Source organism: Drosophila elegans, unplaced genomic scaffold (genome assembly GCF_018152505.1).
Source record: "Drosophila elegans isolate 14027-0461.03 unplaced genomic scaffold, ASM1815250v1 contig_814, whole genome shotgun sequence".
NCBI classification, from domain to species: domain Eukaryota; kingdom Metazoa; phylum Arthropoda; class Insecta; order Diptera; family Drosophilidae; genus Drosophila; species Drosophila elegans.
This window is the reverse complement of record NW_024546167.1, coordinates 19,858,519-19,883,322: the sequence shown is the minus strand read 5'-3', so window position 1 is coordinate 19,883,322 and position 24,804 is coordinate 19,858,519. Positions and strand designations below refer to the sequence as shown.

At 37.0% G+C, this 24,804-nt stretch overlaps 3 protein-coding genes across 5 annotated transcripts in view; 2 read left to right on the top strand and 1 right to left on the bottom strand.

Annotated features, from left to right (window-relative positions):
• The window catches only part of LOC108134714 (cGMP-dependent protein kinase, isozyme 2 forms cD4/T1/T3A/T3B), a 41,156-nt gene extending 26,665 nt beyond the window's left edge, over positions 1-14,491 (top strand). For 2 of the 3 annotated variants that reach the window (XM_017255112.2, XM_017255113.2), the window contains 6 exons: positions 8,623-8,842; positions 10,636-10,872; positions 10,939-11,088; positions 11,961-12,580; positions 13,308-13,497; positions 13,567-14,491. In XM_017255112.2, coding sequence (XP_017110601.1) covers positions 8,623-8,842; positions 10,636-10,872; positions 10,939-11,088; positions 11,961-12,580; positions 13,308-13,497; positions 13,567-13,732 — 1,583 coding nt within the window. In that variant the 3' untranslated portion in view covers positions 13,733-14,491. Of the gene's footprint in view, positions 1-1,110; positions 1,756-6,797; positions 8,100-8,622; positions 8,843-10,635; positions 10,873-10,938; positions 11,089-11,960; positions 12,581-13,307; positions 13,498-13,566 lie in introns of those variants that run through there. The other variant, XM_017255114.2, reaches the window with a different exon arrangement.
• A 355-nt stretch (positions 14,492-14,846) lies between these two features.
• Positions 14,847-15,980, top strand: LOC108134768 (kappaPI-actitoxin-Avd3d). The gene is made up of 2 exons (XM_017255214.2): positions 14,847-15,125; positions 15,752-15,980. The coding sequence occupies exons 1-2, from the start codon at positions 15,008-15,010 to the stop codon at positions 15,925-15,927; spliced, it is 294 nt and encodes a 97-aa protein (XP_017110703.1). The 5' UTR covers positions 14,847-15,007; the 3' UTR covers positions 15,928-15,980.
• LOC108134767 (UDP-glucosyltransferase 2) lies at positions 15,678-18,093 on the bottom strand. The gene is made up of 3 exons (XM_017255213.2): positions 16,822-18,093; positions 16,370-16,586; positions 15,678-16,307 (listed from the first exon to the last, which is right to left on the bottom strand). The coding sequence occupies exons 1-3, from the start codon at positions 17,921-17,923 to the stop codon at positions 16,016-16,018; spliced, it is 1,611 nt and encodes a 536-aa protein (XP_017110702.1). The 5' UTR covers positions 17,924-18,093; the 3' UTR covers positions 15,678-16,015.
• Positions 18,094-24,804: the final 6,711 nt, after the last annotated feature.

Sequence of the window (24,804 nt, the reverse complement as noted above, 5' to 3'; positions counted from 1 at the left end):
TGGCAAGATGAATTGAAGGAGAGGATGCTTCCTCAATCTTGCAACATCATCTTCCTCGTCGTCTGCGATTTTCGCTTCCTTAACCTGAAGCACCGATGTCCGCTACTCGAAAACGATGAACAGATGTCACGGCATCTGTCTATATATCATATAGCCGCCTCACATATGATACTCCAAAGAGAAAGAGAGAAAATTCAGAGAAGGAAATTGCATACACAGCAGATGCTTAAGAGATTTTTGCAAGGTTTCGGTCTTGCTGATTATCCCAACGCCCTGAAAATGCACTCAAAACAATATAGATTCATTAAACATAATAAATACTTTTGAGATAGTAAACCTACTGATTAAACTTTCCTATCTCAGGCCATGATGTCTGATTTATTTTCAAACTCTCTACTGATTACTAAATAGAAGTAAATATTATCTGCTTCGATTAGCAATGTTTAATGGCAGTTTGTCTGGATTTTAAATTATGACTATCTATGAGGTCACTGGACTTCTGGAACTATTAATATTTCCGCACGTTCATTGTTCCATTTATGAATTGTTACGATTTTCGAATGATAACGTTTGTATTTCTTCGGTTTTGCGTAGCGAATCGGTCTGTCACTTAGGACCAAACCAGTTCACCAGCTTGGCATTGTGTACACTGAGAGAAATAATCACACAAATAGTAATAATTAAGCAAATACGTTTTTGAAATTAGAAAATTATTTTGTTAATCATGTTTATACAAATATTTTGGATTATAAATGGGTGTACTTTACGTTTTGTTTTGTCGTGTTCTCCTACGCACTATTTTTCTCTGTGTACCGCACTAGTTTTTGTTCAGCTCTTTACCTGTATGAATGTGTGGGTACATCGATTTCTCTCTCCCTGTATTTATACATACATACCTATATCCCCCGATTTCTGGGGCTCTCACCCACAAACAAAACAAAGCGTGGCCAGCTGGGCTGCTGCCTTATACTCAAAACTCATATCTCCCCCATAATCTATTGCTCTCTCTTTGCTCTTTGGTAACCGCTCTCTCTCTCAGCCGATCGCTCAGTTGGAAATGAGTAATATTCACCAGTATTTCGTATCCCGAACTGCGGGCAATTCGTCATTCGTCCGGCAGGCTGCGTAGTGAGAAAACGTTGTGGGGCGCATGCGCGCTCGTCAGCAAAATTTGCACCTGGATTTTACAACTACAAGAATAACAGAAAACTAAATCAAAACTCCCACTTCGTGTTTCGTCATTTCTTCGCGTCGCGCTCTCGTCGTTCGCTGTGATTTTACAGTTTTGTTTTAATTTTTGCATATGGCATTCGGCCAGAGATATAATAATAAAACCCACATACCGGACAATTACAATGCCTCTTCTCACACACGCCTTCGCGCTTTTTCCAACAATACTGCTTACATAAATAGCTCTAGTTTTGCTGTTCTAAATAAACAAGTAAACAAAAACCACACAAGTTTCCCATGTAATTATGCTGCTTAATAGAGATCAGCCAAACGATTTGTGTGTAATTTCCTTGAACTGCTCGTAAATTCTTGGAATTGAAGTTGAAGTGAATTAAAAGTGAAAGTGAATTGTTTAAATACTTGCATTAAGGAAACAAAAAACACTATTAACGCCCACGGAGTGACACAAAACGAAAAAAAAGAGACAATTGTGCAGAGAATAAGGCACAGAAACGGGAACTTGACTTGCTTGTTTTTTGCTCTTTTTTTCTCGAATTGAACGAAAAGATCACTTGAAGAATTCCGGTTTGTGGTTTTTCTTTGCAGCTGTTGTTGTTGTTGTTGCTGTTGTTTTTATTGCTGTATTTGTAATATGTCTCGGTCATTGGTCCGAAAAAAAAAACAGAAAATAAAATAAAAAAATCGACAATAATGGTGTAGAAATACAGATATTATAAAGGTAAAACCGTATAATGCCAAATGTCAGTTCTCCGATTTGATCGTGCAAGAATGTGAGAATATAAATCGCACAGAGAATCTGATATGGCCCCAAAAACTAAAAGAAATTCACTTGAAATGCGGAAGAATGTGCAATAATTAAATTAAATCCAGCTAGAAACATAAAACAAAACAAAAAACCCAAAAATTTAGAAATCGTGTGAAATCCTAATCAAAATGATAATGATCATAGCGAGGGAGAGGCTAGTGTCATGCCCTGGAACCGGGTCTCCACCTGTCAATTGACTTCTTTTGTCATTTCCCTTAACCTAAGCTAGTTAGCTGCGGAATCAGACTTAGACATAGACTGTGACTTAGACTCAGATTCAGACCCAAGACCGGTCCGGAACACGGAGATGCCGGGTTCGAAACCGAGAAGGGGCACTCTCACTTTTAAGTAACCAACCAACCAACCAACGAGTTTTGCATTCGCCTTTTGACATGCCAAATGAACTGGCTTCGCTTGGGCGCTCGAATGCGATGGGGTAATAGACGAAAAGCTAGATCACAAGATCATTGGGAAATTTGGGTTTGAATTGGTCAAAATTATAGTGTTTCGAAGCGGTTTCTAATTGATCTCAAACAAGTGGAACAAATTCGGTAGCTACTTCAAGATGGGTTTTCTTGGATTTTTGGCATTTTACCATAAGTAATTGACCTCAAACATGTGGAACCAAATTTGTAGCTACTTAAGGGGAACATTGGATAATGTTGTTGTGCTCAATTTCATTTTCTTTAAATTTATAAAACCATTAAAATGTAAAATAATTCAAAGGCAAACTGTCTAATTGATCTCAGTTTCAAAATGATCTTAAGCAAGTGTAACTAAAAATTGGCTAATTTATTAAAGAGTTGAAGAATTCAAAGGCATTTTGTACGTTTTCCTATTTTGTTTAAAAAAACAAGAATGAATTTGCTTATTATTACTCAAAATCCTGTTTTGATATTTTAAATGCATTATGTGCTTTTTTTCTGTCAAGAAATTGGTGCCCAAAAGCTTTTTAATAGTGATTAATCGAAAGTTAATGATGGAAGGCTATCAAGAAACATAGTTTCCAAGACTTTTTTTCTACTGAAAATGGAATAATAAGAAAGTGTTGGTTTGAGATTCTCTGGGGCATTCCCCAACAATCGTTCAATCTAATCAGTAACTCGAGCTTGCTGCAGAAAACCTTATAAATCACATCAGAATCTTGTTTGTCAGCTTTGACGCCGTTTTTAATTACAATATATTTGCAAAACAAAGAGAGCTGCTGGCTGGGAGATTGCCGGAATAAGGTTCGATCTTGCTTGACTACAATCTAAATTGTACACACAAAAGATAATTCTTCCCTCTGATCTTTCCTCCCTCTGTCATCCAGTTTTTATAACTTTCTTTATAAGCGACTTTCATTAGCATAGACAAACAACTGCGAGACATCAGCTGAGATATGACCATAAATATTTATTGTGATGATTTACAAGCGAACGCGAAGGTGTGTGTGTGCCAAAATGCGGTCATGTTTTGGCAAAAAGGTAGAAATAATCCAAAAAGAGTGACTAAGCCAATGGAGGTTTTTTCTTGTCTTAATTGTCAGTCAAAAGGGCGGACCAAAAAAAATAAACCAAGTTGTTTGTGTGTATAATTACGAGCTGTCATGCAAAACCAAAAACGACTTGGACTCGGACTCGATCTGAATCTGAAAATGAATCCACGCTGCCCTTGGCATACAAGACAAAGTCTGTGACTAACTTTGACTTAATCGAGGCTTCCAAACCTCTGCTCTGGAGATCCGTTAACTTCTATAAATAGCGGCCTCAAAAATACAGAAACTCGCAGGAAAAAAATGAATAAGTTCCATTGATTTATTTCGCAAAGAAAAATTAAAACTATAAAATCATAAAAAGTGATTAATACATTATATATATATTGTTAAAAGGAGATTAAAAGGTTTTAAGTAGTGTAGGTTTTTGATCATTTTTCTGAAGAATGAACTAAAAAAAAAATTAAAAAACTTTTAAAAAGATAAATTAAATTTGCAAATAAATACATGTTTAAATAATTTTTTTGAAGAACGAATGTGACTTTCCTAAGAAAAAAATAAAACTAAAAATCATTTAAAATAGATCATACATTTTAAATCATTTAAAAGTGATACAAAAAAGTTTTTTTTTTTAATTATTCTTCTGATAAATATGTCTCCGCACTACAACTGTATACTATTAAAAACAATCAACATATTTTCCCATAAGTACGATTGATTTCAAATGAAAATTGATTTGTTCCTACGATTAGCCTCCATTTGTAGTTAACAAAGTGATAAGTGAGCCATTATCCGACTATTAATGAAACGCTTTTTCCCCAGTGCAAAAGCAAAGTTGTTTTAAGCGAATTCTTGTTTCCCCAGCATTGCGATTGTATTCAAATCGGCGAATCAGACACTGGCTGACCTTGCCAACACTCAACATCCAACAACCATTAAGCCCAAAGCCAGTCTCTCTGGGCAAAAAATTGCAAAATGTCTGCAGTTTCAATTTGTACACATTTTTTCTTCTTTAATTTCTGTGTTTTTTTTTTGTTTTGTTTGGGTGCTCAACTGTGCTTGACGGATTTCCGCATTTTAAAAACGCCAGCAAACCTCGACCCCGGTGAACCCGCCGAACCCCAAACTTGGCTTTCCACACTTGTATTTGGGAAAACTTGCCCATTAACCATAGGGAAATTTTTGTTTTTGGCCAGCAGTCTCTAAAATGGTAAAAAAATTGTGGAATGGAAACTATGAATATAAGATCCATCATTAAAATAAAATATAAAATCATAATATTAAAGAGAATGCATATAAAAGTGTTTGATTTAATATTAAAATATTTGATTTTATATTTTAAGTATCAGCTTTAAAATTTGTGCTATTTGATTTAAATAAATCATAATAAATAAACATGTTTAAATTTTTACAAAAAATGTAAAATTTCCGTATTTAAAATATATTCAAAGCGAAATACATACAATATATTAACGTTGAGTACGAAATACTTATATTTACAAATTTTTTTTTAGTACCGATGTTGTATTTGGAAAAACTTGCCCTGTAACTATATGGAAATTTTTTTTTGACCAGCAATCTCTGCCAGTTGTTTTGTTGTTTACCCTTATCACTTAAAAAAAAAAAAGCCGAGGCACGAGTTGTTCTCACATGGAAAACCACGTAGTGATAATAAGTTCAGTTCTCGGGTTTCTCGATTTATCTCACCCGCCGCTCTTACGCAAATAAAAATCTGTGTGCCGCCAGGCAGGTAATTCATTTGCTATTAGTTACGAGAATAGTTCAACAACACCGACGCGTCGGTCTTTTGTTTACTGATTAATTGATCATGTTCAAGGCGCTAAAAATGATCATTGTTTGGCATTTGTGTTTCGCCGCTGGTAATTGTTGCTCGTCGCCGGTGTTTGTGCAGTTTGTTTAGTCATTTACTCACCGTTTCCGATTGTGCGTAGTCGTGACAATTGAGCGTTTTCAATTGGATCGCAAATGTGTTGTTGTGTGTGGTAAGGAACCACATTGTCTGGATTTTATATACTAAGCAATATCATTTTATTTATGGGGAAGTTTATTTCCAGAGAATTTTCTTGAAATGTGATCTTGTTTTTCTGAAAAAGCTTCTGATTTTCTTGTGTTGTTAAAATTATAAAGATATCTAACTGGGAATTTTTATTACCAGTAATTATAAATTCCATTTCCAAACATTTTTAAAAAACCTGTCTCTGCTAATATAAAAGTTATTCAACCCACGATGTTAAAATATGCCAGACTTTCTAATTTACTTTGCACATTTTTTCTAGTCAAGCATGCCCATCCCATGTGCTCATTAAATAATAACTAAGCTCTCCTGTAAACAAATATTTACCCGCAGATTTTATTCAATTTTACTATACACACCCCTAATAACTGAGTCATCAAAAACACATTTAGCTGACTTTCAAGATCACTTGCGTCAGTTTGTGCGATCAATTAGCGTAAATTGATGCACAATAGTTTGGAAATCCCTCGTAGTTAACAACTCCCTTCCAATTCAGAGTCACGCTCCATTTTTCGAGCCCAGCACCGATGGTCACTTGATTTATTTTTGGTTTCTCTAGGTCGGACACTACGTCATATATTCGGTTTTTCGTTAAACGCCTTTATTGTTTACCTTTGGCAATATCGCCAATTGTCACTTCCCCTTTGAAACCCCGTCGCCCACTTTCATTCACAATTGGCTAATTTGTCGATGATTAAGCTTTCGATGCATTTGCAAGTGGAAGAGGTGGAAAGTAAGTCGCGACTCACTCATTCACACGCTCTTACCAATTGCCCCGAAATTAATTATCAACTTGAGCTAATTGCTATCGTATATTTTTGGCTAATTAGCCAAATCCGGCATAAATTGTGGGTTTTTAAGCCGTAGTGGAAAAAAACAAATAATAAATGTAGGAAAAACTATTTAAAAAGCTAGTAGTGCTTTATAGTTTTGATTGTATTTTACAGAATACAGAAGTTAATATTTATTTATTTATTTATATTCTGTAAAAAGTAAAATACAACTTTTTTTTAAATGTATTTTTTTTTTGTATAACTACTATTTTTCTGCTCAGCACTGTTGCCAGAGGGCTTGTCAAAGTTGGTAGATTAACTGGTCATAAACAAAATCAATGCACAAACGTAAGGCAAGTCGCAAAAACATGGAAAGTTTACAACATCGACAACAACGGCATAAACAGAAACAGAAACAGCAACTTAAAAAACCAGCAAGCAAAAGAGCCACCAATTTTGTGTGTGTGTGGCTCTTTTGCAATATAAATAACAAATACATTTTTGTTGGCACCATCACAGGCCTGAAAATCCAACCATTCCCCGTGACTCGTCAAATATTCCGTGCGCGAAATTTCAACGCTTAAGCTTGGGTTATGCAAAAGACTCCCGAAAAGAAACAACCGAAGAAAACAAAAAACAAAAACATAAACTAAAGACAAAAAAAAAAAAAAACAAAGCACGTAGCTGCAGCTGGTCAAGTGAAATTTTCTCCTTTCGTAATGAAAATCAAACATTATCCGGGCAAAGCCGTCGATGCGAGTCTTTCGCTGGAGGGCACAAGTGCAATGGGTGCCATCTACGAGGCCAACTGGCTAAGGGCTGCAAATCCAAACAATCCGGCCACCAACTCAAAGTTGAGCAGACAAAACAGTACGGCGGGTAGTAGTAGTTTCCTCATCGAGGGGATATCCGCCCTAAGCAAATACCAAATGGCACTGGAGAACATAAGACAATTGGAGCAACAATCGCGGGACAGACATATAGTGAGCACGATTAAGGAACTAAATGGTTACAGACCATCGGCATTGCAGCACCATCAGCAGGGGGAAATGCATAATGGCTGGATAGCCGAGGATCAGGATGAAATGGTGGAGTCCACAGAGGAAAAAGAAAAGCTGGATGGTGTTAAGCCAGCGCCGGCAGTCAATCACTATGTTTTGGATCCCACGGAGCGAGCTAGAGTTCCGCGACCACGTCAACAGTTGTCGGTGAAACCGCCTTCACTGCGTCGCTCGCAAACGATGTCGCAACCGCCCAGTTATGTCACCTTGAGGTCACCCACTAAGAAACCCCAAAATCTCAGCAATAGTTCCTCATCCGCCTACTCCACATTCTCCTCCGCTGCCGAGGATTCCCAAGATCAGGTAGTGATCTGCCAGCAACCACAGAGATTGATGGCCCCACCACCCAGAGAGCCGCCACCTGAGCCACCAAAAAGGGTGGTGTCCAAACCACTCAGTAGATCGCAGACCTCTGTCCAGCGATATGCCACCATTCGCATGCCCAACCAGTCCACCACTTTTGCTAGAAGTATAGCTAGGCCTAGGGACTCCACTGCTTCGCTGAGACGCCATAGCCTGGAGCAGGCCATCAAGGCACTCAAACTGCAGGAGGACCAGAAGGACACTCATCCAAAGAGTCAGCAAGAAATCTCACCCGCTGCCAGCAGTAATGGCAGCTCCAAGGATCTCAACGCCGAGGGATTCTGCATCCCACGTCCTCGTCTCATCGTCCCCGTGCACACATATGCCCGACGACGAAGGACTGGGAACCTCAAGGAGCAGTCCTCTGGGGGACAGGACGAAGAGGAACCAGAGAAGGGTAAGGGTTGTGTGGTGGATTATGAAGAAAATTCATTAGAAGAATTGAATCTTTGAATCTATATACCTTGAATCGTTATTTTAAATATAAACCTGTTTAATTTTAAGATATATATATATATATATATAATTTTTAAGTGGTTTTTTAAAGGCTTAAGTCTTTTTTAAAATCAGAAATCATGATCGTGAACATAACAACCCATACCTATTATATATGTTTCACTGTTCTTCAATAATTTAGTCAGAAGTTGAATAATATAAAGTCTTAGTTTAAGGACCATAAATTTATTTTACAGTACTGTTAGCTAAAATAAAGAATTTGTTTCTAAATTAGTAAGACTAATAAAAGGCTTTGAAAACATGATTTGAGAAGTTTCATGAATTTTCCAAGATTAGAAATCATTTATAATAAAAGTTGTATTATTTTTGCTCAATGCATCAGCTTAGTTAGAATGAAGGGGTGTATTTCTTGTACACTTTCCGTATTTACCCCTACTAATTTGATATATTTCTTTGCTACCCAGATGGCCGCGTGGAGGTTTCCCGTGAGGGCAAATACCTTTCGACCCTTTCGGGAGCAAAGGTTCTTGGCGAGCTGGCCATCCTGTACAATTGCCAGAGGACGGCGACCATCACCGCGATCACCGAGTGCAATTTGTGGGCCATCGAGCGCCAGTGCTTCCAGACCATCATGATGCGAACGGGGCTCATTCGACAGGCGGAGTACAGCGACTTCCTCAAGAGGTGAGTAGCCACTACTAGCTTTCCTTTTTGGCCAAAAGGCATACCCCATAGCCACTTGAAACGCAGACTTCCCCATTGCCAATCGGCTATTTAATGTGCATTTTAATGAGCATCTGCGCCTGGGGCGAGATGGTGAGATGGCGAGATGGTGCCGACTGGTTATTTGCAATTTGGGCGTAATTAATGTTCATTTGCACTTAATTATATCAATTCCGCAGAGCAGCATCGTGTATGGTCATTAGTTTATAATGGCAAATGTATAAAATCGCTTGGCTTAAGGATTTTTTCCCGCTGTCGAATTGTGTGTGCAAGGTTTTCGATTAAAGTAAGTTAACTTTCTCCACGGCATCTCTTCAGATCGAATGCAACATTATGGCCATCTCGTCATCGTCATGGTCATGGGCGTCCATATGACGTGCAATGGCTCAAACAGCAAACTCAAACTGAAACTTAAACAGAAAACTGTAAACAGAAAACTGAAAACTCACTTCAGCCAACGGCCAACGAACGCATAGAAATTTCTTTTCAAATGGCCGTGGTAACCAGTTTTTGGCCAACAGCCTCCAGTCTCTCCTCCAGTTGCTCCTTCTGCTGCAGATAGTGACCGGCAAAATTAATCGCGTTTAATTGGTCTTCGTCGTTGTGGTAAAAACTGCTAAAAACCATAATTGAGGTCTCGACCATGCACTCGTTGCCTATTCCAGATTCAAGAAGTAGCGGACAAAAAGCGGTTAGAAAATGAAAGTGCAATGGGCTGCTGATGATGATGACGATGATGAAAGATTCAGATACAGATACAGCCAGCTGCAACTGCAACTTAAGCTATAGATTTAAGACACATGTGTGCACCATTCACTAAAAAAATGCTAGCCAGCGGGAAAAACAGAATAGGGAGGAGTTGAGGTTCGATTATCGTGGTGTACAGTCGAAGAAAAGTCAGTGAAGTTGAAAAAGAAATTAACTAAACCTAAATGAAGATTTTTTTATAAACAGAATATCTGTTAAACTGATATTTACATTGAGTTTTCCCTTTTAAAAATACTAGAGCGTGTTAAATTTTTCCTCGGCTATACTAGATTATGGTATATGGATTTAAAAGCAAATTACTTTTGATATTTTTTTATTATACAGAATATCTGATAAATTAATCTAAATAAATTGTTAAAATTCAATTGAATTTTAATGATATTTATATTGAGCTTTTCCTTGAAACAAGATGAATATTTCTTTGATTAGTAAGAAACAACGGAAATTGAAGATACATGTTAGCTACCCCTTTAAAATATTGTACTTTAGAGCGTAATTTTGTAATTTTAATCAACATTTTCAATATTTTCCAGCAAAAATAAATAAATAGGAAGCACACTTATTGTTTAAAAATAAAGTTATAGAACATATTCTAATGCAATTTAAATTGAGAATTTATTTTTAATTTTGTAAACGCAAGGCAAATTTATTTGATTTGATAGAAGTTGGCTATCTCTTAAACTTGTAATAGTTTCCAAATTTTTTTGAGTGTAAAAATAAAAGATATGTGCTGTGCAGAGTGAAAAAAACAACTCAAAGCCAGAGGGGAGTTTCAAACATAATGGGAGGAGTTCAGGTGCAACTTTCAGCTTGAAAATCGATGTAGGTCAGCAATAGATTCCGATTCCCATTACTGTGGAATTTTGCCTTTTTTTATCTAGATCGAACTTGGCTCGGCCACTAATTACACCACTTTCTATGGCCTGCGATGGAGATTATCTCGACTGAAACTAACAATTTTTTCGAATTTCTTATCTTACGCACAGTGTGCCCATCTTCAAAGACCTGGCGGATGACACGCTCATCAAGATCTCCGATGTTTTGGAGGAGACGCACTACCAGCGAGGCGATTATATTGTGCGCCAAGGTGCCAGAGGAGATACCTTCTTCATCATTTCAAAGGGCAAAGTGCGAGTGACGATCAAACAGCAGGACACTCAGGAGGAGAAGTTCATACGCATGCTGGGCAAAGGTGATTTCTTTGGAGAAAAGGCTCTCCAGGGGTAAGTTATACACTGCAAACTCTTCATCGTAAATCCCGAACTAATTAAAACTAATTATTTCCATAGCGATGATCTGCGCACGGCGAATATTATTTGCGAATCGGCGGATGGCGTCAGTTGTCTGGTCATCGATCGCGAGACCTTCAATCAGTTGATTTCCAATCTGGACGAGATCAAGCATCGCTACGACGACGAGGGAGCCATGGAGCGCAGAAAGTAAGCGTATAATTAAAAGCAAAACATGAATCAAGATTAGCAATGAGGAATTGAGACAACCTATAATGAAGGTCAATGAACTAGCTCGAAATCGACAAAAAAAACCTATTTACACATGTCGAGTTGTATAATTATTTGATAGTCCAGTGATCACGATGACGAAATATTTTGACTCTAACTAGTAGTTACTCAAAAATTATTTAAACAGTTTAAGTGCTTTCAACTATAATTAATTGATATTCAAGTGATCGCAATACAAAATAATCTTAATTAATTTGACTTTAACAAGTAGTTGCTAAACAAATCTTGAATTAAAAAATATTTATTGAGTTTTAAGTGACTAATTGAAATTTGTTTTAAACGAAATGTTAGTTTTTTGTGAATAATTAAGTGCTAAGTGATAATTTGATTTTCACTAGTAGTTTAGTAGCATTTGTATAAATATAACCTAACATCCTTAATAAAAATTATATTTGATTGAAATGTTGATTAATGTAAAGTCTTGAAGACGAAATAATTGAACTCTATATATGAGAAGATTGACATCTAGGCATATTTTTATTAGTTTTTTGTGATGAAGCTGTAATGTTAATTTGTTAAGAACTCATTGGTATTTTTATTTTGTTTATATTGACATGTCGAATCAAATTATTTTATCTTGTTCAAGAACATGTATAAAAATTTCTCAACATAAATTCAATTCAAGTGAAATATTAATATTGTTAAATGTTAAATTTGTTAAGCGGTTATGGATGTTTAATATTTTGTATATTGACTTGTTGAATCACATTCTTTTATGGCTTCTTTAACTCATCTTGATTATAAACCTTTTATTTCGAATCGAGTACCTAACCGTCTAATTGATTTTCTAGGATCAACGAGGAATTCCGGGACATCAACCTCACCGATCTGCGCGTTATCGCCACTCTGGGAGTGGGTGGCTTTGGTCGCGTGGAACTGGTGCAAGCCAATGGCGATGGCTCCAGGTCCTTTGCCCTCAAGCAGATGAAGAAGTCACAGATTGTGGAGACGCGACAGCAGCAGCATATCATGTCCGAAAAGGAGATCATGGGCGAGGCCAACTGCCAGTTCATTGTGAAACTGTTCAAGACCTTCAAGGACAAGAAGTACCTGTACATGCTGATGGAAAGCTGTCTGGGCGGCGAACTCTGGACGATCCTGCGGGACAAGGGCAACTTCGATGACAGCACCACCCGCTTCTACACAGCGTGTGTGGTGGAGGCCTTTGACTACCTGCACTCGCGGAACATCATCTATCGAGATCTGAAACCGGAGAACCTGCTGCTAAACGAACGCGGATATGTGAAGCTCGTGGACTTTGGCTTTGCCAAGAAACTGCAGACGGGCAGGAAAACGTGGACTTTCTGCGGCACCCCGGAGTATGTGGCTCCGGAGGTGATTCTCAACCGGGGTCACGACATCAGTGCGGATTACTGGTCGCTGGGAGTGCTCATGTTCGAGCTGCTTACCGGTGAGTGAGGGGAAAATGTAGAGGAAATAATTACCTAGAGAAGATTTGTATTTGATACACATATCTATATGTACAATAGGGTGCTCCAAATTTGTATGGCTTTTTGAAGGTCTTCCTTTCACCCGCTTATACATGCAAATTTATAAAATTTATTATTTACAAAACCACAGTGCGTATGCTTGATAAATCTGAAAGCCGATGCGTATGGCGTTTGAATTTATCAAGTATACGCACGGTTGTTTTGTTAATCTCCTTGTTGGGACTCTTACTTATGTTAATGACCAGTGCCTTAACAATAAGTTTATGCTTGTAGCGCTTAGATAAAATATTAAATTAAATTAAAAACTAAAAGATTTCTCTCCACAAAATACAAACTGGCCTACGTGTCGTATGAGTAATTTTTACGGAAATTTTGAGATCATTGCGCAACGCCTAGAACTTCAAATAAAATCTGTTGGTCTTTCGAATACATTTTTTGTGCACCAAAATTAACTATATTCGCTATATCCACCAAAATGTATAAAAGTACACTTATAACATATAATCAACGCATCGTCAGTTTCAGTTGAATAACACCATTAACATTTATCTCCATTGAATTAGTTGTAATCTGATATCTTTAGTTAAGTCTGGTGGCACCAAAGGCCCTAATCAGTTTCAATTGTAGAAAAACTATAAATTACTTCATATAATTACCAATAATAATCTCGTTAATTTATAATTCTAGGTACCCCTCCATTTACGGGTTCGGATCCCATGCGCACCTACAACATCATACTTAAGGGCATCGATGCCATTGAATTCCCCAGGAATATCACGCGTAACGCCAGCAATCTGATTAAGAAGCTGTGTAGGGATAATCCTGCCGAGCGTTTGGGCTACCAGCGTGGGGGAATTAGCGAGATACAGAAGCACAAGTAAGAAAGATTTCCCCTAAAAGAATATTAAATTCAAACTAATTTGTTGATCTTTTTCACCCCAAACAGATGGTTTGATGGCTTCTACTGGTGGGGTCTGCAAAACTGCACTCTGGAACCGCCCATTAAGCCGGCCGTGAAAAGCGTGGTGGATACCACGAACTTTGATGATTATCCACCCGATCCGGAGGGTCCTCCACCAGATGATGTTACCGGATGGGACAAGGACTTTTAGGCCTCGTTTCCTAGACGATCGATGCTCTCTAAACGCTTCTGCTACAGAACACAGAATACCGGAGGAGAAGACAAACAAAGGAGGAGAAATTGATCTAAAGTGCGCCATATGTACGCCAAAGCCAACAGCAAACAGTCAGCAGCAACGCATCGAAAAGCTGCCAAAAAACACTAAGAAAAGAAAGGTAGCAGTCGCAAGGCCAAGGGCCGACACAAAAAAAGCACAATTATCCATCGTCTTAGCCCTTTTAGATTTTAGATTTATGATGTGTTATATATATATATACCCCCCCATGATGTGCAACGCAATGAATTTATTAACGAGTTTATAACTATTATTTTGTAATGAGGATATGTACCGTCTAGTTCGTTTGGAATTGTATGATGTAAGTTGTAGGTAGAGCTCTGTTAGCCATGTGCATTGTATAAATTCTATTTCTATTTGTATCTATTAAATATTATTAACATAATTATTAAACATCATTGTTAATGTATCAAAGCACGCACGAAACTGCATACAAATACAAATCGGGTTGCCTTATAGTCTGTAAGAACATTTTTAAAAGCAACATCTGACCAAGATCTTCCGTCATTCACCGTTTAAAAAAAAATCATTTGTTAAATTTCTATCTAGCCTCTCTTCTATATTTCATTAGTCTGTAGCAATCATGTCTATTATTTTTACGAAAAATACGCCCTTTTTAATTGTCTTTTTTAAGTAAATCAGTTAGACATTGAATAAACAAATTTTTGCGATGAATTTGTGTTCTTTTTTATTTGATTTTTATCGTTTAAATTATTTATAGATTAGATAAAATGGAGTACCTAACATTACGTCATTCAAAGAACATATTGTAATTTATTTAAGTGCAAAACGAAATGCACAATGTGTAACACCACTCAAATTGACCTTAACCAAGGTACTTCCTATATTGGTGATTCTCTTTGGCACACGTTTTCACTCGATGCTTGAAAAGTGCAGTGGAAAATATGCAATAAAAAGAGGAAACGCTGAAATGGAAACAAAGTTGGCCAAAAAACAAAGAACCAAAACCCAACTACGTGCCAAACGGAAGAAGAAACGAATTCGTCAGACAGAGAAAGCTGAGAAACATCTGTCAAAATGCAAGACACATTAAATGAGAACATTCTGTGCCCGACGTTAGTGCAGATCGCAACGGAAAACTGAAGCTCCATAGCCAAAAAAAAACCGAAAGTGGTTATATACTCCGGAATTTGTACGTCTTGTTTACTATATATTTATGAATTGATCATAATGGCCTTGACTTCGAGCTGGAGGCAACTTTGGCTTATTTTGCTTTTGGCCGTGGGAATCGCCTTGGGGCTTCCGAGCTTGGAAAATCATACGCACGATCAAATCGAACAGGTCATAGGTGAGTTAAAATTAAAATAAAATTAAATACTAACTTACGAGTGGAAAGTTTCAGTATTCCTATAATTTAATCTAAAACCAAGATATGCTGCAGCGAAAAAAAGTAGAATCAAACTCATCTTGGAAATTATTAGTGAAATATATAAAAAAAATATTTTTTTTTAAAATTTTTTTTTTTTAATTTTTTAAGGAATAAATAATGAGTGGCAAGGTTATACACCATTTTAATTGATTTCAAAACCCAGATACCATTTAAATTTCTTTAAAAACTTTATTAGTTTCATTTGTCAAGGATTAAATTACGATTGCATAGTTCAGACACGTTTTTAATTGATTTTAAAACCATATGTGATATATAAAGTAGAACAAAAATCATCTTGGAAAAGATTATAAAATTAAAAACAAATATTTTTTAAACAATTTAATTTGTCAAGGTTAAACCTACGAGTCGAAAGTTCGGCACATTTTAAATTTATTTAAATGGCGTGATATGTGACTACCCACGACAATGTCAAATTAATCCTAGTTTTATTATAGAAAAACGAAAAATATATTCTTTTTTAAACATTTTATATTATTATTTATTTTAAAACTTAAAAACTGAATCTCATTTTGTAATTTTTCCAGCCTGCAGACAGCCCAAGGCACCTGGCTTGTGCCGAGGACGCCAATTGCGATATGCGTACAACAAAAAGACGGGAAACTGTGAGAGCTTCTACTACACGGGCTGTGCCTCCACTGAGAATAATTTCCTGACCTACGAGGAGTGTCGCAGGGACTGCATGCAACGTCTGCGCTACTGAAAATCCGCTTAAACTATGCTTAATATATATATATATTTATTGTTACAACAAAATTGTCAAGTAATTTAGTAGTAGACTCGTGAGGCTCTTAAGATCTCTTTGGCTTTTTGCCAAGTTTCTGTTTGGCCGATGTAGCTGGGTATCTGCTGCAAAAGTAGCTCAAGATTATGATCAGAAAAACTATGGGGATCAAAATCAGAGCTATACTATCCAGTGAGTGGTAGATAAATCCATTAAGTTCAATGCCTGGCGATTGCAGAAGTTTGGCAGAAACTAAACCATTTTGGATCACATGTTCCACAGACCAAATGGCCAATTCGAGGGGAGTATTCTGACGTTGATTAAAGATCTTGGAGATCTGGAGAGAACGTTGGATGTAACTGAAAAATAATGGCATTTAATTTAAAGAGCTTTGTTTATAACAAATGTATCTAAGATCTACCTTTCTTTTCTCAGCTCAGTAAAAGCTTTCCTAAGGTTTGCTATGGTGATATCTTCATAATCCAACTTAAGACCCATTCCACGATTTTGCACAGAAAATGCATTTAGAAATTGGTCTCCATAAATTGGAGTGACTAGCATGGGCTTGCCGCAATGCACAGATTCCGTAGTTCCAAGTAAACCACCATGACTCCAGAACAACTTTACTTTGGGATGACCTAAAATAGAATTGGATTTGAGAACTTAAAATTCAAATAGCCCTTAACCGGTTTATGTGTTAATAAACCAGTTAGGTCTGCTGGAATTTTTGGTTATTTTGTAAACGAATTTGGCTGATTTTTATGTAATTAGTAGACAATAATAAATATAGTTTTTTTGGTTTTCAAATTCGGTCCCTTGTTTTTGTAATTATAAATAAATTTAATAAATTAAAAAACCATAGTCATTACTCACAAAGAACGGCCAACTGTGGAGCCCATTTGATAAATAGGAATTTTGAGGGGTCTGTTTTTGGAGCCTCATCTGCCTCCCATTTCCAAATGACCTTTAAGGGCTGATTTTGGAGAACTTCCAGTATGGCTTTAAGTTTATCTTCATCGATGCTTGAGGCCCGAACCATGGATCCCCAGCTTATGAAGATAACTCCCTCGCTTGATTGACTGAGAAAGTTAGTGATGTTCTCTGGCAATTCCTTTTCTGCCTGCTTAGTTATATGAACTCCGCCAATTTCCACAAACTGCAGTGATTGTGGACGACTGCCCATCAGCGAATAATGTTGATTTCCGAAAATAAAAGCAGTTTGGGTGCGAGCTACTTGCTCCACATCTATTTTCACACCGAGATACTTTCGTATCAACTCATTGTCAGCTGCATTCGAGTGGTATTTGTAGAGGAACTTTAATAGTTTGGCTTGCATAAAGTTAAGTAAACGCTCATGCCATTTCAGTTGCCCGGCAAAACCCACAAATTCCGACTGGATAAAGGCTGGCGTATCGGGCAGATCAATGCGATCATAGTAGTAGGGCATCAGAGCACAAGTACTAAGGCCAATAATTGGCAGCTCCATTAACTTGGCCAAGGCCAGTTGGCAATCGGAATTGAAATATTCGGTTAGTAGCAGATCGTAGGGCTTAATTTTGTGTCTTTCCAAGACCTTTTCAATGTGTCCACTGGCGAAGAGGTGCTCACAGGTCTCCTGACCCTCATCATGCAGGGCTATGTACTCCCGAATGAGTACAAACAGTGATCTTGTGGGTGTATTTTCCGTCAGGGGAACCAAATTGATCGTAGTACTCGACTGATCCTCGCCAGGTGCCGATATCAATAGTTCCTCGTAGTTGGGATAGCCATGTGCCTGTGGATTCTTCACATACGAGATCACAGTGATGTCATGTCCACGATTCGCCAGCTCATTTAGTATGGGCATCACCACTTTAAAGTGGCTGAAACCAAAGTGCGGATAAACGGCCAGAACATTACCAGCATATAACCGCTGGGGCATGCCCAGAATCCATAGAATTCCAATCAACACTCCGCTGCTCAACGACGTGGTCATCGTTCCGTACTTTTCCACCGAATGAATCGGTTACCCAACTCTCACATCCGATAACCTTATCTGCCATTGAGCAGAGCACATTCAATAGCATTGCTTACTTTTAGTTAATCAAAGTGTTTGTTGTGGTTTCTGATTGGAGAGTGCAGTTCCCAAACAATGCACTTGCTCGGCTTCCCAATTGGAACTGCTATCGATAGTGCAAGTACCGTATATCGATGGTGTAAGCTAAACAAGAGTTAACTTTCGTTTACAGAATGCTTTTACTGTTGCATACTTTTGGGATGGAAACTTTTTCAGGAAAAAATGATTGATGATGTTTTTTCATATTTGGACTATCAATTTATTGTTATGGCCAAAATAGTTTACTATTCAAAATTCAAACTATAGTCTTGTAGTTTGTCTTGATTAAACCAAAAGCAGCACATTTAATTCCATAACTTTTCTTACAGACATCCGATTTGGAGAAGACTTAATTCTGGAGGTTTTTGGATTCGTTTCCCATAAATCTGCGTTTAAATGTTGGTTTGTGATTTCGGGTCGATTTTCTTGAAATTTTGATGATGGTACCCCTTTCAATTTTTCCCAAAAATGGATGTTTGTCGAAAAATGACCTAAACCTAGAACCTTTAATTGCATAACTTCTCTCTCAGAAATCAGATTTTAAAAAGGCATGCCTCCTTAGCTTTGTGGTTTAATGTTCTAAGATTCTGTATTCAAATTTCAGTCTTGTATTTTGTGTTGATTTTCTAAGCGATTTAATGAAATTTAAATTAAAAAAAAGCCTTGCAGAAAAGTGAACCAAGACCAGCACATTTAATTCCATAACTTGTCTTACAGTTATCCGATTTGAAAAAGACTTAATTCTGACGGTTTTTGGATTAGTTTCCCATAAATCTGCATTTAAAGGTTTGCATGTAGTTTCGGGTCGATTTTCTTGAAATTTTGATGATGGTACCCCTTTCAATTTTTCCCAAAAATGGATGTTTGTCGAAAAATGACCTAAACCTAGAACCTTTAATTGCATAACTTCTCTCTCAGAAATCAGATTTTAAAAAGGCATGCCTCCTTAGCTTTGTGGTTTAATGTTCTAAGATTCTGTATTCAAATTTCAGTCTTGTATTTTGTGTTAATTTTCTAAGCGATTTAATGAAATTTAAATAAAAAAAAGCCTTGCAGAAAAGTGAACCAAGACCAGCACATTTAATTCCATAACTTTTCTTACAGACATCCGATTTGGAGAAGACTTAATTCTGGAGGTTTTTGGATTAGTTTCCCATAAATCTGCGTTTAAATGTTGGTTTGTGATTTCGGGTCGATTTTCTTGAAATTTTGATGATGGTACCCCTTTCAATTTTTCCCAAAAATGGATGTTTGTCGAAAAATGACCTAAACCTAGTTCCTTTAATTGCATAACTTCTCTCTCAGAAATCAGATTTTAAAAAGGCATACCTCCTTAGCTTTGTGGTTTAATGTTCTAAGATTTTGCATTCAAATTACAGTCTTATATTTAGTGTTGATTTTTTAAGCGATTTAATTAAACTTAAATTTTTTAAAAAAGGCTTACATAATATTAATACTGTTATGTAAAACTAACAAATTATTTGTTGTCTGATTTAAAAATATTAAATTTCTTGTTTTGTATAAGGGTTAGTTTCAAGATTTGAATGCCAGTTTTTTGATTTATTTTTGCCAATATTTGTATTGTTTTCGAATTTTTGAAAACGGCAAGGTGGTGCAGCAACAAACGCGTTAGCGTCTCCAAGTGTTTTGGGTCCGCGCTGTCAACCATAGGATGAACCCTCGTTGGTCGCAAAAAAGTAGGCAACGGTTTGGTGAAATCACTAAGCCTAGTCATTATTAATCGCGCTGCCAACCATCTGCCTTTAAAACTCGCTACTCCTCAAAAGTATGCTACAAAATGCATAAATATTGCATGCACTTAGATACCATTTAATTCAAATTAATCATTTCATTTTTATGTTTCAATTGGTCAATCATAAAACATTTTAAATATCTGGTAATAAAGAGTTAAAACTAACTATTAAATCATTGAACTTATCTTTATATGATCCCTTCTCAATAAAATGTATATATATTGATATTTATAAAATCACTTCTGATTGAGCTTGTACCCAAAATCATAAATTACTGTCAACAATACTTTGAATTGTAAGTCAACTGGTTCATTATGAATTTAACTAAAAGTAATATATTTTCGATCAGTTAAAGTTTTTAATTTAATAATATTATGTATTAAAAAATACAATATTTTATAAAAATTAGTTCAATCAAGATTTTAAAATAATGGAATCGATCTTTATCTAATTACTACTAATTAAGCGTTTATCCAAAATGGTAAATTGCTCGGGATTTAATTATGCATTTTGAAATCAATACAAGTGTTAGCAATAGTCAACTGTCTTAGATTTGATTGCAAAAGGGCCTCAAGATATTCGACTGGACAATTGAATTGCGATGGCGATGCGGAAACACGCCCTCAAAACACAGCGATAATGGACAGTAGTAAGCGTTAATTGAACCGCAAGCCATGTGAAACGATAATAAATGCAATTGCCAGTCGAAATACAGCCAAGGGATCCCAAGAACACTCGCCCAGAGATACAGATACAGATACATTTACAGATACCGATACAGATACGGATACATTTGGCAGCTGCTGCAGCTGGGTGTCTGTCAAGTGCACTTTGCACTTTGAGCTGCGGTCGTCGGTCGCTGGTTTTTGGCTGTGGATTGGGGATTGGCCATTGGGTTCTGGTCGCTGGTTTCACCGGGTCCGGCTGACATGACCACCAGATTAGTGGCAGTAATTTGAAGTGCCTGGCCCTGCCCAGAAATGCACTCAGAGAAATTGTCCAAAGACTATTAAATTCTTACAATTTTGATTTTCAATTATTTCATGTTTGTCTAGAAGGAAGGACGTAGGTTTTTAAAATATGGTGTTATGTGAATGCATAATATCTTAAGAATTTCCAGTCGATCAGGGCAAAATTAACAAAGTTGTGGCTTTTGCTTTTTTGATTTTTTTTTCTATTGTAATTTTAGTCAATGTAAAACTTTCTTTTGTGATTTTCTTTTATGTTCTACATTAAAATCTTCAACAAAATTTCTGTACATCTTTTACGTAGTAAGAAAGGAAGGTTTTCTTTTCATTATTATTGTCATTATTAATTAAATTTATATCAATGTTCTTCCTAACGCTACAAGTATAAAACTTATAATTTCAATATTTTTAGATTTCTATGAAACATATTATTTCTAATTATAGCATAATTAAAACCATGAAAATTTAACCGAATATTTACTACAACTTTCCTTAAATAAAACACTTGCTTTTTTTATTTCCCAACCAACCAAATATCCAAAGTCTTTGATAAACAATTTTCAAGTGTGCTTGAAATGGGGACTGAAGAAAAATGTGCCTCTGGCATTAGCTGCATTGGAGTCATTCGATGATGGCTCGTTAGGAAATTGGATTTTAGGTGCTGGGTGGTTGGGTGGTATGGCGGTTGTCTTTTCAAGTGGAGCCCCACACAAACTAGGGGGAGTGGGCGTTATATCGACCCACTTCCCAGGCCCTTTCGATGTCGATGTCGATGTCGATGCCGATTGGCTCTGGGCAAACCACTCACTCACACTCGATAACACACACCAGTTAACGCTAAGTGTTTTCTCGGTAAGTGTTGCTCTTTTATTTTCACGATAAAATATTGTGTAAAATTCCAGCAAACAGCAACAGTTTGAGCAAATTGTATAACGACAAAAAAAAGGGGGACAATTAAAAACGAACATTCCGGGGCGATAAAGTAGGTGCCCCATGGGACCAATTATGTTTCGATGGAGTGGTGCCTGTGGCTCGTTGGATTCTGGTGGCTGTGAGTGGCTTTGATCGGTAGTTTTTTGGTGCGACTTGACGCCCCCATTTAAAACACAGATTGCTGATATTGCATTCAACGGGTTGAGAGCTGCCTTATGCCATTGTTTCTGGTTCTGTTGTCGTGGGGAAATGGGTTCTGTTCGGAAATCTGGGCAATATCACGGGTCAAATACACATGGGAACGCCCCACTCACTCTAGGCACTTCTGGTCTTCTGGTCTTGGCTTATCACGTGGTTCCCAAGGCCTCTTATGACGTTCGGCCACTCTTTTTTCATTCCCCTAAGGCTTCGTTTAATGATTTTCACAATCGTTTCAACACTCTTTGAATAATTTCTTATACTCTGGTTAAGAAATGTTTTGATTCTAAATTTTCAAGAATTTTATTAAATAATAACGTTTTTTCAATCCCCAAAGGCTTTGTTTAGGGATTTTAAAACCGTTTCAACACTCCTTGAGTAATTCTTATATAAATCTTTGATTCAAAAAATTTCAAGGACTTGTTACCATTAAAACTATAAAGCTTTTTTTATTCTACAAAGACTTCGCCTAGGGATTTTTATAATCATTCTAAAACTTTTTAAAAAATGTCTTTTCATCTCAACTTTTTTGAAAATTTGTCAACTTTTGTGTTAAGTAACAAGGTATTTTTTATTCCCCAAAAGCTTCGTTTAGTGATTTTAAGAATGTTTTGAATAATTTCTTCTTATATCGTTAGAAAATCATTGATTTTTTAATTGATTTTTTCTAAGATATGATGTTCCCACTTCCCGCAACAGAAAATAACCATCTCCCCTAAAAATGGCTACTTAATTGCCTTTCAGAAATCAGCTGACGTCAGACTTTTCCCCCTTTGCCAATACATTTCCCCCACAAGAGAATTTTGCGATACAAGTAAATTCTCTTGTGACGCAATTCGAAAAACACACGCCCCCATTGTCCGGCTTTAATGGTTGGCTATTTGGAGCGAGGTCCGTGGTCCGAGGTCCTTTTTATGTGGACCCTCTCCGCAGGACTTAATTAGAGCGCTGTTTGCACAGATTTCAGCATTTCAGGATTTCGCAGTTATGATCCAATTTGGTTCGTTTAAGGACACACGCCCCGGCTCATTTGTTTGCCCATTTGTCTGGCTGTTTACTTCGATTGTCGCCTGAGCATCGATGGCCGGGATTAGTAGGCAATCAAAAGGAGGACACATCGCAGGACATGTGTGCCCAGCGGGCGTCGTTCAACCAGACAGCTGCCAAGGATGGAGATTGCGAGTAGGACCTACTGGCGTCCAACATCAGTGATCCAATTAACGTCCGGTCAAAGGCAAACAATGCACTAAAGAAAAAGTTGTACTCGATTTGTGTTTTTTTTTCGGGAATTTACCAAGAATTTCTTTTGTATTTCTATTAACAAACTTTAAATAATTTAAGAAATAAATAATGCCATAAAAAGTAATGTTAGAAAGCCTGAAGGTACTTTTGTTAAGCAGTATTTAATATTTGGAAAGTAGATAGTAGATTTTGTGGTATTAATTTAATACTCATCTTATTCAAAAAATTTTCATAATCAAAAGTTAAATTTTCATGCAATAATAGTTTAGTTTCTATGAAAATTTAGTGTTTTGCTGAAGCTATTTAAAATATGTATATATTTTTTTATATATTTATTTATTTTCTCCATCCCACTCTTTGTTTTTTGCAGTGCACACCATTCCCAGGCAACTGGTCGAGCTCGTGCCTCCGGACAATGACGGGTAGCTATCTGTATCTGCTGGACTGAGGGCTGAGGAATGAGTACTGGGGAGTTAAGGAACTGAGCAGGACTGACAGCAGATAACTACCCAATCTCGAGTCCGAAATGCAGTTGCAGTGGCGGTCACTTGGAGCTGCAGTTTCCTGTCCCCCGTCGAGTGCCAAATACCCAACAGCCAACACCCGTACACCGAATACCGAATGCCAAGGGGAGCATTAAGGTGAACTGCACGAGCTACTTGAATTGGGTTTTGGGTTGGGTTTTTGGCCCGGCTTCCCACTTGTGATTGCCACTCGAGGGTTTTCAGTTTTCAGTTTCAGCTGATATGAACTGCTCCACAGACTGACAATCGTCAATAGTTGATAGCTTATCGTTGGGGTTTGACTTGAAGGAGCTCTTCTGGTCGGGAGCTTAGCGGCAACAAACATGCAGACAGGAGCTTAACTGCATCTAGTTCAAGTTTTCGAGAGCTGCGATTGCAAATGATAAGCAATCATTTGAATAGACTCTATAACCAAGGGCTCTCAAATCACAGTTATGCCATTAAAAGATTGTGGAAATCAATCGAACTCAAATAGAAAGATAGTAGTAATCTAAAAGGGGGTTTACTGTGTATTTTATATTTTGAGTTTACCTTGGAATATAACTACTAAGATAATTGTAAGATGAAATGTTTCTTATTTTATTTACAAAGATCGAAATTTCCAGATTGAGCTTGGGATAACATTACAAGAAAATAAATGAACAATAAAAAATAATTCATAAATTGCATAGAAAAGGAGTAATTTTAAAAATATATTATGCATATTATTAATATTTGATAATTTCTCTGTAAAATGTATTTTTCATATAACTTTTCCAGGCTAACTTTGACAAGGTTACAACCATTAATATTTCGCTGGCAAGTGTTAAAATAACTTGATTCGTGCGCCGAAAATTCGGGGGAATCGACAATGGGATGGTTCGGCCAGCATTTGTTTGTTCATTACTTGATTCCGAATTCCGGATGCCGGGCGTACGCCTCTAAAAAGGAAATGCAATTCGAAAATCCTCGAAAAAGGGCGTGTGCGCTGTGTAAACAAATGGAGAGGTGCGCACGCGCAATCTGCGAGTATATATGTAGCTATATTTTGGGATAGAGGGGAAATGGCCAAAAACCGAAAGGGAAGTTGGCACTTCGGCATGTTTTACACGTGAATTACGATGACAAAAAGGCCAATAAAACAGGCAAACAGGCAAGGGCCA

What these genes read in the sequence shown, in the direction of transcription:
- LOC108134768 (XM_017255214.2), top strand. Translation starts at nt 15,008, where the DNA reads ATGGCCTTGACTTCGAGCTGGAGGCAACTTTGGCTTATTTTGCTTTTG. An exon ending in TCAAATCGAACAGGTCATAG is followed by an intron (nt 15,126 to 15,751) that starts GTGAGTTAAAAT and finishes TAATTTTTCCAG; the next exon opens with CCTGCAGACAGCCCAAGGCA.
- LOC108134767 (XM_017255213.2), bottom strand. Translation starts at nt 17,923, where the DNA reads ATGACCACGTCGTTGAGCAGCGGAGTGTTGATTGGAATTCTATGGATT. An exon ending in TCCACAGTTGGCCGTTCTTT is followed by an intron (nt 16,587 to 16,821) that starts GTGAGTAATGAC and finishes ATTCTATTTTAG; the next exon opens with GTCATCCCAAAGTAAAGTTG. An exon ending in ACTGAGCTGAGAAAAGAAAG is followed by an intron (nt 16,308 to 16,369) that starts GTAGATCTTAGA and finishes ATTATTTTTCAG; the next exon opens with TTACATCCAACGTTCTCTCC.